This window comes from Myxocyprinus asiaticus, chromosome 13 (assembly GCF_019703515.2).
Source record: "Myxocyprinus asiaticus isolate MX2 ecotype Aquarium Trade chromosome 13, UBuf_Myxa_2, whole genome shotgun sequence".
Taxonomy (NCBI): domain Eukaryota; kingdom Metazoa; phylum Chordata; class Actinopteri; order Cypriniformes; family Catostomidae; genus Myxocyprinus; species Myxocyprinus asiaticus.
This window is the reverse complement of record NC_059356.1, coordinates 51121090-51140861: the sequence shown is the minus strand read 5'-3', so window position 1 is coordinate 51140861 and position 19772 is coordinate 51121090. Positions and strand designations below refer to the sequence as shown.

Sequence of the window (19772 nt, the reverse complement as noted above, 5' to 3'; positions counted from 1 at the left end):
GAGGGTGAGTGGGCTAGGATTCTAAAAAACATCAAGTCTGCATCTAGAGATGCAAGGGTTCGCCTTATGCAATTTAAGATTTTACATAGAATCTACTGGACCCCCTCTAGATTGCATAGGCTTGGTCTTAAAGACACACCCACATGCTGGCGATGCCAATCAGAAGATGGAGACACAACCCATGTCTTTTGGGGATGTATTTAGATTCAAGAAATTTGGTTGAGGATTCAGAGTTTTATGTGCGAGGTTTTGGCATCTAAAATTTTATTTTGCCCCAGACTCTGTATTTTAGGAGATGGGGCAGTCATTAATTTAAAGAATAAGCATGTGAAAAACTGGGTCCTAACTAGTATTATGATTGCCAGACAGATTATTTAAAGGAGTTGTTCATTTCAGGAGTGACGTTCAGAGATGGCCAGAGCGGCAGCTTTTGAGGAGGAGGTATCCAGAAGACTGGGGTGTCTAGACCTGTTTGTGGAGAAATGGGGCAAATATCTTTCTTTTTTTGGAGGGCTCTCAGGGACAGAGAGACAGTGGAGAGAGGTGTGGATGTGTGATTAGTATATATATATATTTTTTTTTTTTTTTTTTTTGTGTGTCAATAAATATGTGACCATTGGGGTGTTGTTGGGGGTCGGATTAAATATTGATTCTGTATGTATATGTTTTGCTGTTCATTATTTAATAGATGAATCAATAAAAAAAGTTAATCGCAAAAAAAAAAGGCAGGCAAGAAACAACGGAACGTTGCTTTTGCACTGATATTCTCAGCCAAATTGAGAATAGATGCTATGGATGGCCATAAAACAATTCACATGCCCACATCAAGTGATATCCTTCATAAAGTCAATGGAGTGAGTGAGTGAGTCATCTTGTTGTACTCACGTTGTAGCCAAGTGAACCGGCTCACTGAACATTCACTTGACTGTTTGAGGAGTCTACGTGCTTTTTTTGCGCTGGTTCCGCCTATTGGCTGGAGTTTATTTTGTAGAGTAACACACCTGGAGTTTGTTTTGCGGAGTATTTCTTGCAAAGTCATTGGAGTAAGTCATTTGCTTGCACTCATGTTGCAGCCAAATGGACTGGCTCACTGAACATTCACTTGACTGTTTTGGGAATCTGCACACTTTTTTTGTGCTGGTTCTGCCTATTGGCTGGAGTTTGTTTTATATATTATCTTTTGTTGTGAAATTCTGTCTCACAAAATTTGTATTGAAACACTGGACTTGAGCAATCCAATGGCAAGGTTGTCACGGGGGCTCTCGTAGGCATGCATGGACTGTTTGTGTTTGGAGGGATGGACGCCAGTTGGCGCTGTTGTGCGCGGGGTTAATGTGCACGTTTTTCTTTTTTTTTGGTTCTGGGGGATGTTCGGGTTTTGACGGCTGCACCAATGTTGGAATGTGGTCCTTGTAGTCTTTTTTTTTTTTTTTTATTAAATTTTTTTTATTGATTCAAAGAAAATAACACAACAGAGAAAAACACAACATATACACACCGAATCAACATTTAACTTTTAACCCTCATTAATGTCCCTCCCCAAACACCAACCCCACCCTACCCCAAAGATCACCCCTGTGGACACATAAAATAGTACACATTCACACACAAACAATAAAATAATAAATAAATAAATAATAAAATATGTAATAAACATGCATAATTAAACATCTCTCTCCTCATCCCTTCCCCTAGAGTCCCCCAAAACCACCAAATACCTACCCCATTTCTTGAAAAACAAGTCCTCCAGCCCCAGCCTTCCATCTGTCATCTTCTCAAAAGCCGCCACCCTCCCCATCTCCGCACCCCACTCCGGAAATGGTGGCGCTCCGTCTGACTTCCAACCCCTTAAAATAATTTGTCTGCCAATCATCACACCAGTCAGAACCCAATTTTTTATATATTTGTCCCACAAATTTATAACTTCCCCATCGCCCAAAATACAAAGTCTGGGGCAAAATAAAATTTGAGTGCCCAGAATGTCACACAAATAATTCTTTAACCAAAAATCCTGGATCTTATCACATCCCCAAAAAACATGGATTGTGTCTCCAACTTCTGATTGGCATCGCCAGCAGGTGGGTGTGTCTTTAAGACCAAGCCTCTATAATCTAGAGGGGGTCCAATAAAATCTTTGTAAAATCTTAAATTGCATAAGGTGAACCTTTGCATCTCTAGATGCAGACTTGACATTTTTCAGAATCTTAGTCCACACTCCATCCTCCAGTACCAAGTTCAAATCTTTCTCCCATAATCTCTTAATAGAGGTTAAAGCTCCATCCCCCAGACTCTGAATTAGCAGGGTGTAATACACTGATGCCTCATGACCTTTTCCAAAAGCAGTAATCACCTCTCCCAAAGTATCTGCCATTTTAGGGGGGTGTGTGCTACTCCCAAAAACAGTACAGAGCATGTGGCGCAGCTGTAAATACCTATAAAACTAAGATCTGGGAATACCAAAATGATGACCCAAATTCTCAAAAGATCTCAACACTCCACTCTCATACAGGTCGCCGAGTGTAGCAACCCCCCTCACAATCCACTCTGACCAACAGAAAGGGGACTTGTTGATACATAATTTTGGGTTAAGCCATATGCTCGAGGCAACATTTAAATAAATGTTCGAATTGAATACTCTGGCCACTCTTGTCCAAATCATGTGCAAATGTGAGATAACGGGGTGTGACTTAACTTCTCCGGTTAGTTTGATAGAAATGCAATGGCGAAATAAGGGCAAGAACATCCTGTTCAATAGAAAACCAGGGAGGGGCTCTTTCAGGTGGAAGTGACCAGTGAGCCAGATGCCGGAGACTGAATGCATAGTAATAAAACAAAATCTTAGGTAGGCCAAGCCCACCTTTGTCAATCGGCCTATGTTACTTATTGAAATGTAGTCTGGGACATTTACCATTCCAAATGAAGGACTTCGCTATGTTATCAAATTGCTTGAAATAAGAGAGGGGGACATCTACAGGGAGAGATTGTAGCAGGTAGTTGAATTTTGGAATACAGTTCATTTTAATAACATTAACCTTCCCAATCATCGATAAATGTAATTAAGCCCACCTGCTGACATCACTCGAAAATCTTTTAATTATAGGGTCAAAATTAACTCTGACTAAATCAGACAAAAATGCTGGGAATAAAATACCCAAATACTTAATGCCCTGTTTGGGCCACTGGAAAGCACCCGGCTGGAAGGCTGTTACCGGGCAGTACGCTGTTAGAGCCAAAGCTTCGGATTTAGACCAACTGACTTTATATCCTGAGAGCTTGGAAAAGGAATTAATAATTCTGTGGAGGCAAGGCATAGATCTAGTAGGGTCAGAGACAAATAATAAAATATCATCTGCATAAAGCAAAAGCTTATGCGCCACACCTCCCGCCATCACCCCTGGAAAATCCTCCTCCTTTCTTATCGTGGCTGCTAATGGTTCAAGGGCAAGACAGAACAATAATGGGGAAAGAGGGCAACCCTGCTGGGTGTCAATTTAGGAAGTTCTAATGGTTCCACAAAGTTTCTAATATCCTCATCAGTAGACGAAGACATGGAACTATAGAGATCAAGATAGAATTCTTTAAAAGCATTATTAATATCAATGGCCGAGGTAAATATTTCACCACCAGCAGATTTCACTGAGGGAATAGTAGAAAAAGACTCTCTCTGTTTTATGTATCTAGCCAAAAGCTTCCCTGCTTTGTCCCCTGACTCAAAGTATGACTGTCTTGCCCTGAAAAACCAAAACTCCACTTTCCACGACAAAATAGTATTATATCTGTATTTCAATCGGGTCAATTCTCTGAGGCCATCAGACGACATTCGGCGCTTCAGCTCTGCCTCGGCACTTTTAATATTCCCTTCCAATTCCACTAGTTCTTGTGCTTTGGATTTTTTGATGAATGAGGCATACTGTATGATCCGACCCCTAAGAACCGCTTTAAGTGCCACCCAAGCCACGCCCACAGAGGATACTGAGGACCACTTGGTCTCCATATAAACATTGATTTCAGTCTTTAACATTTGTTGGAAATCAGTATTTTGCAAAAGGGATACATTATAGCGCCAACTATATGATCTCTTTTTCTCCATATGTTGCAACACCTCTAAACACACCAGGGTGTGATCTGAGTCTAAAATGTTTCCAATTGAGCAATCAACAACAGTGAAACTATGGGATTTAGATATAAAAAAAAAATCTATTCTAGAATAAATCTTATGAACTGATGAAAAAAATGGATAGTCCCTACCAGATGGGTTCAAAAGTCTCCAAATATCTGTAAGACCAAGATTTTTACACATCCTGTGAAGCATCAATGTTGCTCTAGGGGGCTTACACACTTTTGCTTCACTATGATCAAGGACTGAGTCCATCAAAAGATTAAAGTCTCCTCCCAATATTGTATCATGAGGGGTGTCAGTGGCTTGCAACATCCCTTCAAGATCCACAAAAAAGCCCTGATCATCAGCGTTAGGTGCGTATATATTAACCAAAATCAACCTTTGCCCCTGAATTTCTGCTAAAAAAAGAATAACTCTTCCTAATTTATCTTTAATCTGTTTGAGACATTTGAATTGTAGATGTTTACTTATCAGTGTAATGACTCCCCTGCTCTTACTTGAGTGAGCACTAAAAAAAATTTAAAAAAAACGTGCGCATTAACCCCGCACATGACAGCGCCAACCAGCGTCGATCCCTCTAAACTCAAAAGGTCCATGTACGAATACGAGAACCCCCGTGACAACTTTGCCATCAGACTGCTCAAGTCCGGTGCTTCTATACAAATTTTTTGAGGCAAAATTACATAACAGAAAATGCTTTGTAAAACAGACCCCAGCCAACAGGCAGAATAAACACAAAGAACATGTAGATTCATTCACAGAATTGAAGGTGTGTTCCTCCACAAAACAATTTCCAGCTGATATAAAGCCATTCAGTTTCCTCGGACAGACTCCCTCTGCATGTAATAGAACAAACAGATGATAAACATGTGCTCTGTGCTAAGAAACCATAGTTACAAACCAAAAATATATACATAGAAAGAGTACTCAGGATAGTACTTACATTTGAGTGTAAGAACAAACAAGTTCCTCAAAATCAGGGCACTGGTATTAGACAGCAAGGGTGAGAAAGTTTCTCCATCTGCATAGAAATTGACTTCCTACCTAACACTGCTTCTCTTACCCTTTAATAGGCTGACTGACTGCTTGATTAACACTGGAGCATTCCCCTGGTGATCAGGTTAAAAATTACAGGTATATTCATAGAAAAGGTCACTGGGATTCATGGGACAGTGAAACTCACACACCCCTCCCCTTAAAAAGTAAGTTAAATCATTCCAAAAAACTCAAACTTTTCTTCATGGTAAGTATCTATTTGATCTGGGTTGTCAAGAGTTACTACTTGGTAATTGACAGTATTAACCCTTTTCAGGACTTCGGACAGTCCTTGCCATTTGGGTGCTAGTTTGGCTATAAAGGAATCTGCAGCACAAGACAGAGGGTGAGTAAGGACCACACTAGTTTTCTCCGCATGTTGTAGTACTTGCCTTGTCTCTCTTGAGCTTGGCTAGTCCGTTGTTTCACCTGCTTGATGAGATCTTTCTGTCATTCAACAGTGCAGTAGGCTACATGGTCCGGGTTTGGTGGTTTGTGAATCAGCTGCACTATTGGACCTTTTAGCTTGCATCCAAGTGCAATCTCAGCAGGGGTGAGACCAGTACTTTCTTGCCATGCCGTGTTAATGTCATACTAGTTTTCTGGAATCCATTTGTCCCAAAGGACCCCACTAGATCTATGCCTTGCCTCCACAGAATTATTAACTCCTTTTATAAGATCTCAGGATACAGAGTTAATTGGTCTAAATCCGAAGCTTTGGCTCTGACAGTGTACTGCCCGGTAACGGCTTTTCAGCCGGGCGCCTTCCAGTGGCCCAAACAGGGCATTAAGTATTTGGGCATTTTATTCCCAGCAAATTTGTGTGATTTAGTTAGAGTTAATTTTGACCCCTTAATAAAATGTTTTTTGAGCGATGTGCACAGGTGGGCTTCATTACATTTATCTATGATTGGGAAGGTTAATGTTATTAAAATGAATTATATTCCAAAATTCAACTACCTGTTACAATCTCTCCCTGTAGATATCCCCCTCTCTTATTTCAAAAAATTTTATAGCAAAGTCCTTCATTTGGAATGGTAAACGTCCCAGATTACATTTCAATAAGTTGCATAGGCCAATTGACAAAGGAGGGCTAGACCTACCCAAGATTTAGTTTTATTATTATGCATTCGGTCTCAGACATTTGGCTCATTGGTCTCTTCCACCTGAGAGAGCCCCTCCCTGGTTTTGTATTGAACAGGATGTTCTTGCCCATATTCTGCCATTGCAAAGCATTTCTATCAAACTAATCAGAGAAGTTAAGTTACACGCCGTTATCTCGCATTTACACTCGGTATGGACAAAAGTGTCCAGAGTGTTTAATTTGGACATTTATTTAAATGTTGCCTCGAGCATATCGCTGAACTCAAAATTATGTATTAATAAGTCCCCTTTCTGTTGGTCAGAGTGGATTGTGAGGGGGGTTATTACACTCGGTGACCTATATGAGAGTGGAGTGTTGAGATCCTTTGAAAATATGGTTCAACATTTTGGGATTCCCAGATCTCAGTTCTTTAGGTATTTACAGCTGCACCACCTCCTCTGTATTGTTTTTGGAAGTAGCATACACCCCCCTAAAGCGGCAGATACTCTGGGAGTGGTGATTACTGTTCAGGGGGAGGGACATTACAATTTGATATAATTTGATACTCTGTGTGTATGTTCTGTTTCTTCAATCCTGTTTTTGAATCAATAAAATGTTAATATAAAAAAAAAAATGTTTAGATGTCATAAGATAGAATTGTGCAAGCAACAGAGTGAGAAATGTTTATGAACTGATAATCTGCTGTTTTACTGTTATTTGTTTGAAGGGAAATAAAAGTCATTGTTGTAAAAAAAAAAAAAAAAAACACAAAAAGACAATGTTAAGCCTCACTTAAAGAACCAAATAGCTTTCAGTTGTGTTTGATATAATGGCAAGTGATTTTCTAGTACCAAATGATCAATTTAGCATGATTACTCAAGGATAAGGTGTTGGAGTGATGGCTGCTGTCTAGATTTGATCAAAAATGACTTTTTTCAAATAGTGATGGTGCTGTTTTTTACATCAGTAATGTCCTGACTTTACTTTGTGATCAGTTGAATGCCACTTTGGTGAATTAAAGTACCAATTTCCTTCCAAAACAGCAAAACATTTACATTATTCTGAACCTTTGGCTGCCAGAGTATATACAGTATATATATATATATATATATTAGTATACAGTATTTTTGTCAGTCCTCTCCTTCTGTGTGTTTGAGTTGCAAAGGGGTTTCTTCATTTTAACTCTTCTCCCGTGTTTCATTTTCCGTGATGAAGTTCATTCAGTCTGTCGGCTCTTCTTTGTAAGTGCATGTTTTAACTGGCACACATATAATTCATCGAAGTGTCGGCACCTCTTCAAACGATTATAATTGTTGCATTTACTTTTCATCCAACAAAATAAGTGTCAGTTTTAATCAAAATATCCTCAAAAACTGTTTTCTTCACAACTTGACAAATATCTACTGTAGAACTTAAAATAACATCAGGCTTTGTGATGGTTCATCTTCTTTGAGCTCAATCACTATTGCTTCATGCTGTCCAGGTATAACGTATATTTATTAGGTTTATATTTTAAAATCAAAAAAGTATTTTTTAACATGTACTGTATATTTTTTATATTTATTTAATAAGTGTTTTAAAACATCACAATTTTAAAATAAGCTTTGTTTGAGAAACTGACCATCTGTAAAACACTTTACATTCAGTGGACCATTGATGACTGACAACTATTCATACATTTATGATATGTTAAAAAAACAATCCTCACCCTTGACCTTACAGCCCAATCAGCACAGCTGTGCATCTCACAATTCATCATAAACAACAGTCTATTGCAACAAGTTTATTAAGTGTCTTTTTATTTTCTCCCCAATTTGGAATGCCCAATTCCCACTACTTAGTAAATCCTCATGGTGGTGCGGTTACTCACCTCAATCCGGGTGGTAGAGGACAAGTCTCAGTCGCCTCCACTTCTGAGACCGGCAATCCGTGCATCTTATCTTGTGACTCGTTGTGCATGACACCGCGGAGACTCACAGCATGTGGAGGCTCATGCTACTCTCCACGATCCACAAACAACTTACCACACGCCCCATTGAGAGCGAGAACCACTAATCACGACCACGAGGAGGTTACCCCATGTGACTCTACCCTCCCTAGCAACCGGGCCAATTTGGTTGCTTAGGAGACCTGACTGGAGTCACTCAGCATACCCTAGATTCAAACTCACGACTCCAGGGGTGATAGTCAGCATCAATACTCGCTGAGATACCCAGGCTCCCGCCGTTTAAGTGTCTTTAATGTATTACAGTAAGAAAATAAGAAATGTAAAAGGTTGTAACCAAAACAAAATGATCCATTACATTGAAACATTAGGACAGTTTAATGAAGTGTAACAGCAATAAAAACATTTGTGTAAAGCTCCGGTCACATCTGGAGTAACAGATGTTCATCCCTCCATCAATAGACGAAGAATGGAGATGAGTATGGAGAAACCTTCAGTCTGTTATAGAGAACACAACAGCACAGAAGCACCACCAGCTGACAGACAGAGGGACAGTTACACGTGATGATGGAGTGATGATGGAGGAGGTGCAGTGAGAGAAGATGTAGAGGAGAGCAGCAGGTATGCAGGAGGCGGGAGAGAATGTGACAGTTGTTTCCTGACCACTAAACTGCACACCAGCGCCACCATCTGATGAGCACAGGAAACACACACACACACACACACACACAGACACATGGCTGGTTAGACAAGACACTTCATATGTGTGTGTGAGTGTGTGAGAGTGTGTAAGTGTTTGTGTGTGTGTGTGAGTGTGTTTGTGTGTGTGTCTGTGTGAACTCACCATGACTGCAGCTGTTCCCAGAAACCCCCCCAACAGCAGTGGCGCACTAGTGTTGAACACATTCTTGATCACACTGGGACAACTCTATCAGACAGACAAAGAGACAGACAGGTGTGGCACAGGCTATGCTCCTCAAACACAGAAATATGTGCAGCAGTCAAACAGGAAGTGACTTACAGCAAAAGTGATCTGCTGCAGGATGTTGCCGTCAGGACATGTGTCTCGCACGAACAGCTCAATCGCTCCTCCGATGCCACAACAGTCAAACTGACACACACAAACAAACACACATCTGTTAGTGTACATGTGTGTGTGTGTGTGTGTTTATATGTGTGATTGTGTGTGTGTCTTACAGCTTTGTGAAAGAGTTTGAGGGTGACGGCTTGACCTTGACCCCTGCTGTTCACATACTGAGAGTAGATTGTGATGTAGAAGTCTGCCAGCTGCTCCGACACCTGCAACACAACAAACACACTCAATACACATAAACACAATGATAACACACACACCTGTGTACATGTTCGTGTGTGTTCACCTGTCCACTTCACATGAAGCTCATCACACTTGTGTGTGTGTGTATGTGTGTGAGTGCGTGTATGTGTGTGTGTGTGTGTGCGTTCACCTGTCTGCTCAACATGAAGCTCATCACACCTGTGTGTGTGTGTATGTATGTGACTGTGTGTATATTTGTGTGTGTGTTCACCTCTCTGCTGAACATGAAGCTCATCACACCTGTGTGTGTGTGTATGTGTGTGAGTGTGTGTATGTATGTGTGTGTGTTCACCTCTCTGCTGAACATGAAGCTCATCACACCTGTGTGTGTGTGTGTATGTGTGTGAGTGTGTGTATGTGTGTGCGTTCACCTGTCTGCTCAACATGAAGCTCATCACACCTGTGTGTGTGTATGTGTGTGAGTGTGTGTATGTGTGTGTGCATTCACCTGTCTGCTCAACATGAAGCTCATCACACCTGTGTGTGTGTGTGTGTATGTGTGTGTGTGTTCACCTGTCTGCTCAACATGAAGCTCATCACACCTGTGTGTGTGTGTGTGTGTATGTGTGTGAGTGTGTGCATGTGTGTGTGTTCACCTGTCTGCTCAACATGAAGTTCATCACACCTGTGTGTGTGTGTGTGTGTGTGTGTGTGTGTGAGCGTTCACCTGTCTGCTCAACATGAAGCTCATCACACCTGTGTGTGTGTATGTGTATGCGTTCATCTGTCTGCTCAACATGAAGCTCATCACACCTGTGTGTGTGTGTATGTGTGTGAGCGTTCACCTGTCTGCTCAACATGAAGCTCATCACACCTGTGTGTGTGTGTATGTGTGTGAGTGTGTGCGTTCACCTGTCTGCTCAACATGAAGCTCATCACACCTGTGTGTGTGTATGTGTATGCGTTCATCTGTCTGCTCAACATGAAGCTCATCACACCTGTGTGTGTGTGTATGTGTGTGAGTGTGTGTATGTGTGTGTGCGTTCACCTGTCTGCTCAACATGAAGCTCATCACACCTGTGTGTGTGTGTGTGTATGTGTGTGAGTGTGTGCATGTGTGTGTGTTCACCTGTCTGCTCAACATGAAGTTCATCACACCTGTGTGTGTGTGTGTGTGTGTGTGTGTATGTGAGCGTATGTATGTGTGTGTGTGTGCGTTCACCTGTCTGCTCAACATGAAGCTCATCACACCTGTGTGTGTGTGTATGTGTGTGAGCGTTCACCTGTCTGCTCAACATGAAGCTCATCACACCTGTGTGTGTGTATGTGTTCACCTGTCTGCTCAACATGAAGCTCATCACACCTGTGTGTGTGTGTATGTGTGTGAGCGTTCACCTGTCTGCTCAACATGAAGCTCATCACACCTGTGTGTGTGTGTGTATGTTCACCTGTCTGCTCAACATGAAGCTCATCACACCTGTGTGTGTGTGTGTGTGTGAGCGTTCACCTGTCTGCTCAACATGAAGCTCATCACACCTGTGTGTGAGTGTGTGTTCACCTCTCTGCTCAACATGAATTATAATTTTCTTTATTTATCACACATTATACATTTGCACATATACAGTGAAATTCTTCTTTTTCACATATCCCAGCTAGGCTGAGTGCAGGGTCAGCCATGATACAGCACCCCTGGGGCAGACAGGGTCAAGGGCCTTGCTCAAGGGCCCAACAGTGGCATCTTGGCAGTGCTGGGGCTTGAACCCCCAACCTTCTGATCAGTAACCCAGAGCCTTAACCGCTGAGCTACCACTGCATGAGCCCCACAAAGAGACCAAAGAGTTGGTCTAACTTAAATGGTGGTGTGAAGCTCATCACACCTGTGTGTGTGTGTATGTGTGTGAGTGCGTGTATGTGTGTGTGTGTGTGTTCACCTCTCTGCTCAACATGAAGCTCATCACACCTGCAGCGATCTCAGCGATCATCAGAACAGACAGCAGACCAGCAAACTGACAACAGAAGAAAACTCAGTTTCATTTCATTTATGTCTCAAGTTTTTTTTCACAACAGAAGCTCTTTTCCTCTAATTCACACCGCTCTCCAGTGTCTCCACATGTTTAGTATATAAAATAATTTAAATATACCATATTAAATTGCCATATAAAAAAGCATGTGGCTTCAGAACTGTGGATTGAATATCTCGTGTCTATAGAACAGAAAGTGTGTAATATAGGACTGGGCAATATAGTGAAAAAAATAATATCTCAATATTTTTCTGCCTATTGACGATATTCAGCATATATTTATTTATTTTTTTTATTCCCTTTTCTCCCCATTTTGGAATGCCCAATTCCCACTACTTAGTAGGTCCTCATGGTGGTGTGGTTACTCACCTCAATCCGGGTGACGGAGGACAAGTCTCAGTTGCCTCCGCTTCTGAGACCGTCAATCCGCGCATCTTATCACGTGACTCGTTGTGCATGACACCGCGGAGACTCACAGCATGTGGAGGCTCATGCTACTCTCCACGATCCACACACAACTTACCACACGCCCCATTGAGAGCGAGAACCACTAATCACGACCACGAGGAGGTTACCCCATGTGACTCTACTCTCCCTAGCAACCGGGCTAATTTGGTTGCTTAGGAGACCTGGCTGGAGTCACTCAGCACACCCTAGATTCAAACTCACGACTCCAGGGGTGATAGTCAGCGTCAATACTCGCTGAGATACCCAGACCTCCTCCATTCAGCATATATCTTGATAATTATGTGTTTGCTCTGAAATGTCTTAAAAGATTTTTATTTTTATTTTTTTTTAATCAGAGGAACCATCATTTCATCCAAACAGTCATTGTAGCTAAGTAGATTCAATTTATTAAAGGCATGAATGAATAATGAGAAATTAATAAATTGAATAAAAATTAATTAAAAAATATTGTAGGCATGTTTCCCCCCAGTTTTTCACTAATTGACCACAAGGGAGAATGAGATCTAATCATTTCCATTGATATGCACTTTTATATTCATATTTTATATACAATAATACATAGTAGCTTAACAAAAAGCATTATTTACCTTCATATATTTTTAATAGAACATTTTCTGTGAATGAACAAATGCAAAAACTACTTCACTCGTTTACTTTTTGGAACCCAGTTGAATACTGAATAATACTAAATTATTATTATTATTACGTTTATTATTATAATATAATACTGAATAATGATTATTTTGAATATTGATTTGTTTTATATAAAAGTAATATATTTCTGTTCTCTTCACCTGGAGAATTTATTTTAACACTGAAAGTGCATTGTGTCGTTTACGCTGTCATCATCTCCTCCTTTTCTCTTATACTGTTCAATGTGTGTGTAGATTTATATAATAACTGGTAGTGGTTTCTAATGTTTGGAATTGTGCGAATGCATAAACCTCCAGTACTTTTCTTTCATAATACATGTAAACTGCTCTAAAAGTGTTAAAAACACGAGCCCATGAGCCCTGAGCATGCACAGAACAACACGTCACTCGATTATTCTGAAGCGCACACACATCGTTGAATCGCAGCCTTGTATAGTTCAATAATCACATATGACCATATCGCCAGTTTGATGTTATTGTAATTAATTGTGCAGCCCTGAAGGATCATGAAATGAGTCTGCTGATGCTCTTTATGAAACTTCATGGCTGAATAAAAGTGTAATAAAATCATCACAATATTGCTGTCGACCAGTGCTACACATTTAAGTCTTCTCAACATTTGATATGAGTGAAACACATTATTTCATGGATGTAAAAAAAACTCTTCTCATTCATTCCTGTTCACATTTGCATAAACATGACATCATGAGAACATTTAGATTTTCTCCACTGTAGTCTGAATATTGAATATATTAGCGTCAGCTAATTAAATTAGATTTTTAAATTACATTTCTAATTCTTTTGAAATTAGAATTTTTTAATTCCCAGTTTGAGTAAATATGACAAATTTGAGTGATAATTCTCCTCACCACACTCAGAGCAGTTTTACTGTAATTACATGCTCCATAATCACCGATCACAGCGACGGCCAGCATCAGAACACCAGTGACGATCAACACCGTCACACCTGAGAGAGAGAAACAGAGTCAGGCTTAGATAAAGGATTAGAAACCTGTAATCATTTACTCAACCTCATGTTGAACACTACAGGACATTATGTTAGTCTCAGTCACTATTCACTTTCATTTCACTTTATTTACATAAACGTTTACATAAGTGTAACATCTGCTTTTATATTCTGCAGAAGAAAGTCATACGAGTTTGGAACAACATAAGGGTGAGTAAATGATACGTTCATTTTTTGGAGAATTGTCCCTTTAAGATTAATATACTGAAAAACATTGTGTATTGCAGCATCAGTTTGAAATGATTGCACAGGATTCATTTAAACAAATGCAAAGGGTATATAAATATTGTAATAATAAAATCTCACCGATCGTGAACTGTGCTGTGTTTAAATCGATGTCAAAGAATCCTTGAGTTTGAACGCCAAACCGGAGCCACAGACCGAGCGAGACGAGTCCGAACCCCACCAGCTGAAACATTCAGAACAATTATTATTATTATTATTATTATTATTATTAATACAGCCCGAACCCCACCAGCTGAAACATTCAGAACAATTATTATTATTATTATTATTATTATTATTATTAATACAGCCCGAACACCACCAGCTGAAACATTCAGAACAATTATTATTATTATTATTATTATTATTATTATTATTATTATTAATACAGCCCGAACCCCACCAGCTGAAACATTCAGAACAATTATTATTATTATTATTATTATTATTATTATTAATACAGCCCGAACACCACCAGCTGAAACATTCAGAACAATTATTATTATTATTATTATTATTAATACAGCCCGAACACCACCAGCTGAAACATTCAGAACAATTATTATTATTATTATTATTATTATTATTATTATTATTAATACAGCCCGAACCCCACCAGCTGAAACATTCAGAACAATTATTATTATTATTATTATTATTATTATTATTAATACAGCCCGAACCCCACCAGCTGAAACATTCAGAACAATTATTATTATTATTATTATTATTATTATTATTATTATTAATACAGCCCGAACACCACCAGCTGAAACATTCAGAACAATTATTATTATTATTATTATTATTATTATTATTATTATTAATAATACAGCCCGAACACCACCAGCTGAAACATTCAGAACAATTATTATTATTATTATTATTATTATTATTATTAATACAGCCCGAACACCACCAGCTGAAACATTCAGAACAATTATTATTATTATTATTATTATTATTATTATTATTATTATTATTAATACAGCCCGAACACCACCAGCTGAAACATTCAGAACAATTATTATTATTATCATTATTATTATTATTATTATTATCACAAAACAAACATGAGATGGCGTTGATGAAACATTTCAAACTGCTTTGCATTTCCTGTTTTTGTATATGAACTGAGAGTGAAAGTTAAACTCTATCATCATCCACATTTATTCGACCCTTTTATCTTATGCGACATAAAGAGTAAATTAAGGTAAAAACGGTGTGACGTCACACTCACAGCGAACAGACTGCTGAACAGGATCAGGAAACATTTACACATTTGCGCGCAGCCGTCCATCACGAGCCGTTCAATAATTCCACCTGAAACACAACACAATAACTTAAAGAACTTAATAAATGATGCTGATAATAATAATGACGTGTAGCCGTTGATGAATGCACAACGTCTGCGATGAACTGCTCGCACCCTCACATGAACGCGCCCATTGGTCCACTGCGCGAGTGACGTCACGAGGGGAAAGTGTTTCTTTATTGCAGAAACGGAACCGAGATCTGTTTCATGTGTGCAGAATAGAAACATCTGGAATCATTCATGTCTGTTCACTAACTGAAGCGGTTAGGTAAATAAATCACATTGAGGGGCATGTCTGATATTGAATTTAATCTAGACTGAAGTCTCACCTGATTATTTACACATACAGCCTGTTTCTCAGGATATTTGCTTAAATTATATTATGAACTCCATGTCATAGTTATATATTTTTTTGCAGATCAGAGGAGGATGAGGTTTCTTCTCAGGGAGTTTTTGGCTGAAAACTGCTTTAAGATATGTATTGTGAAAATCACTCATTTCTATTACAGTCAAAGTTCATTAAAATCATAAAGAAAAACTGTTAAAATATTGCAAAGTGATCAGGAATTCATTTGCATAATATTATGACACTGAACTTGCAGATGCCCGGAAACACAATGGAGTTAAAGCCACACGTCTGATAATGAGGACGATAACTTTAAAACTTTTATGAGACATTTTTCAAAATTTCCCCCACTTGATGTCAAAGTGCAAACTGTAAACTGTTCACAATTAAGCACAGAAGTCAGACATATGAACTCAGTTTTGCTGAACAGTGGATAATACCTGGTTTTAAATGTGTTTTACCTCATCAGGTCTTTGAAACGATGATGTGACAGCAGTCTCACCTGGCTGGAACAGGTAATGTTCAACAGCTTGCTGTAAGTGCAAGGGCTTTAATATGGAGTTATATATGTGACAAGATGATATTTTGAACACACAAAAAGGTCATATGTATGCGCTTGAACTCAGTTTTGTAAATCAGTGTATCTTCTTGCAAAGATGAATATATTTTTTGCATGTGTAAGAACTCGTTCTCTCTTTGTGCTTACTTTTACGCCCTATTCTGACACGCCCCGCCTCCTATGTCAGGATTGGCTATTAGAAACTGCTCACAAGCGCTCTGTGATTGGACAGTTGAGGAAGCTACAGCAACCGTGAACATGTCAGTGTAAATATTGCAGAAGAGCGAACAGACACAATACTCCAGTACACACTTTATATCCTGTATACAGTTATCATTACAAAAGATATTTACCCTGTGGATTATAGACATACCAGGAATACTGTAAGGATGAATTTACTGTAATGTAAGTTGTTCATAATATAGTAGCCTGGGATCATGCAATGCTAAGGAGTTATTTTTAACAATTGATGTTCAATTAACTGTACATTTAATTTACCCCAAACTAGGACAGGAGACATAATTATCCTCTTTTCCTTTTCTTCTGTTTCTTCTCATTAATCAGTTTTTCCAGAAGGGTTGTGATAGAATGCATAAACTTCATAAAAACAGATACTGAACATTTCAAGATAATGCACAGCTGTGAAATGCAAACATAAACAACTTTTCTAATTTATTATCAAGAATAGAATATGTTCATTTAGGCAATATTTATAATATTCATAATATTTATAGGACACACTAAAGAAGGTGCACAAAATAACATGTTTATTAAAGAAAATAATAATTCATATAATAATAACTATAAGAAGAAGGTTCAGTGATTGCTGATGCATGTTAGACTGTAATAATCTGATCTCTCAGAATATCCTGTGGGTTAGATAGAAGTCAAATTAAGTTCCCCCAAAACTGCACTATTACATTTTACACATGGGAGAGATTAAATGAATATAATTTCAGATGAAAGTGGTAGTTAACATGGCCAAGCTAGTTGCTACATAAGTGTAACTTGGTAACTAAGAGAACCACATACTAATATAGACCAAACTAAGAGAGCTAGACAGATAGTTAGCTAGCTAGTAAGCCTATTGGCAGTGTACAGACTAAAAATATATTTCATAAAGGTTCAATAAAAACAGTTTAGTCAACAAAACAGCTGCTTTCATGTGCTCATACTGTGTGACACATTTCCTGTCTTGAAAACAAACTCTCCTCTTCTCCTCTTCCTCTCGTTTATATTAGCAGTATGAGCTGTGGTCTAGCCAGCCAATCAAAATGTACCACCTCATCTCTGATTGGCTGAAATTCTGGCACATTATAATGCTGTAAACATGTTGAGCGGTCACACAGAGTGGGTATGAGAGAGCAAGTGAGATCTTGCACATGCAAAACACAGTGGAGTTATGTAAATGTCAGTATTCTGTGCAAATTCACATTCAAATAAACTTTATTCAAGTGCAAAATTGATTTTTGTGTGCTCAAAATGAATTCATCTTTGCAAGAAGATACATTGCTTTACAAAACTGAGTTCACGCGTGTACAAAATACCTTTTAATGCATTCAAAATATCATCTTGCACACGCAGAACATTTTTGTGTGCTAAAAATAAAATATTGCACACTCAAAATGTCATTTTGCCCCCCCAGTAATTGATATGGCCAGATTGTCCCCCACCCAATAATTGATATTCTTGATGCATTTCATTATGCAAGAAAATATTTTTAAAAGCTTATAACATGGGATGAGTAGTAAACCGGAGTCAGAAGACTTAAGTGAGTGAGATGGTGTGTAGGGATGAATAAGATCTGTGATGTAAGAGACAGGTAGCCAGTGCAGTCTATGTAAAATAGGGATGATGTGAGATGATTTCTTGGAATAAATGAGAACCCGAGCTGCAGAATTCTGAATGTATTGCAGTTGATTGATTGTTTATTTGGGGAGACCAGAAAAAAGGGCGTTACAATAGTCGAGTGGTGAAGTGATGAAAGCATGAACAAGAGTCTCTGCATCTTTTGTATTGACAATGGGGCGTAGTCTGGCAATGTTACAGATGTGAAAGAAAGCAGCTTTTGTGAGAGAAGAGATGTGAGGGAGGAAGGAGAGCGAAGAATCAAAAATAATGCCAAGGTTTCTGACTGTAGAGGAGGGATTGACCAGGACACCATCAATATCAACAGACTGATCAGAGTGGCGAGATGTAAGATTTGTGGAACCAACTAAAAGTGTCCCAGGCCAGAGAGGAGCTAACATCACGATGTGTGCAGCACTGTCCAATGATGGTTTGCTGTTACACAAACCACTCATTGGCCCCTACAATACAGAGAGGCTTATTTATTTTCTAGATGACCTGCATAATCAACTTGTGCCAGCAGAGGAGAGAAGGCGAGGGGCATCAAACTCCCCTACCTTCATGTTGTGTGGGATAATGTGGCATTCCACCACTCTGCTGCAGTCACAGACTGGTTAGCTGCACATCCCAGGATATCAGTATTATTCCTGCCTCCATACTCCCCTTTCTTAAATCCCATAGAGGAGTTTTTCTCTGCGTGGAGGTGGAAGGTTTATGACCACATGACCAGATGACTTTACTGGAGGCAATGAATGCGGGGTGTGGAGACATGTCTCCTGAATACTGCTAGGGTTGGATTAGACATTCCAGAAGGTACTTTCCAAGATGCATTGCCAGAGAAGACATCAGATGTGATGTTGATGAGAACTTGTGGCCAAATGTAAGAGAGAGGGAGGACTAGAACCCTCACAGCACTTTACAATCACTGATTAGACTACACATGTTGTTGATGTGTTGACTTTTTTTTTTTTTTTTTTTTAATTATCATTGCAGCCCTGGAATTTCAGGAGGTGTTTATATATTTTTTTACCTTTTTTTTTCACAAATAAAGTACTATATTCAAAGAAAACAAACTGCAGCATTTCTGATTCATTCTTGTTACATATGCTTTAGTACATTCAATAAAGTGAAAAGGTGTTATTCTGTAATGAAATGCTGATTGATTTTTCACATAATTCAAACTTTAAAGATAAAAGTTAATAATTTATGTAATGCTCCCTGTTGTTAGTGTTTTTTAGGTCAGTGTGTTATGAATGAAATGTTTTCTGAATGAGAATTGTTGCCAGTGTTATGGTGGAACGAGCTTATTTTGAGACATATACAGGTGCATCTCAATAAATTAGAATGTCGTGGAAAAGTTCATTTATTTTAGTAATTCAACTCAAATTGTGAAACTCATGTATTAAATAAATTCAGTGCACACAGACTGAAGTAGTTTAAGTCTTTGGTTCTTTTAATTGTGATGATTTTGGCTCACATTTAACAAAAACCCACCAATTCACTATCTCAAAAAATTTCCTGAGCCTTCAAAATGGTCTCTCAGTTTGGTTCACTAGGCTACACAGTCATGGGGAAGATTGCTGATCTGACAGTTGTCCAGAAGACAATCATTGACACCCTTCACAAGGTGGGTAAGCCACAAACATTCATTGCCAAAGAAGCTGGCTGTTCACAGAGTGCTGTATCCAAGCATGTTAACAGAAAGTTGAGTGGAAGGAAAAAGTGTGGAAGAAAAAGATGCACAACCAACCGAGAGAACCGCAGCCTTATGATTGTCAAGCAAAATCGATTCAAGAATTTGGGTGAACTTCACAAGGAATGGACTGAGGCTGGGGTCAAGGCATCAAGAG

The 19772-nt window shown here is 38.9% G+C and overlaps 1 protein-coding gene across 2 annotated transcripts; it reads right to left on the bottom strand.

Annotated features, from left to right (window-relative positions):
• Positions 1-8538: 8538 nt before the first annotated feature.
• On the bottom strand, positions 8539-15300 carry zgc:65811 (uncharacterized protein LOC393524 homolog). 2 transcript variants are annotated; one of them, XM_051713791.1, is made up of 8 exons: positions 15095-15300; positions 13936-14038; positions 13472-13569; positions 11392-11466; positions 9382-9483; positions 9206-9295; positions 9029-9112; positions 8539-8874 (listed from the first exon to the last, which is right to left on the bottom strand). In XM_051713791.1, the coding sequence occupies exons 1-8, from the start codon at positions 15152-15154 to the stop codon at positions 8740-8742; spliced, it is 747 nt and encodes a 248-aa protein (XP_051569751.1). In that variant the 5' UTR covers positions 15155-15300; the 3' UTR covers positions 8539-8739. The 2 variants fall into 2 exon arrangements, with proteins under 2 accessions (XP_051569751.1, XP_051569750.1); XM_051713790.1 differs by lacking the exon at positions 13936-14038 and having other exon boundaries at positions 15095-15262.
• Between the last annotated feature and the right edge of the window lie 4472 nt (positions 15301-19772).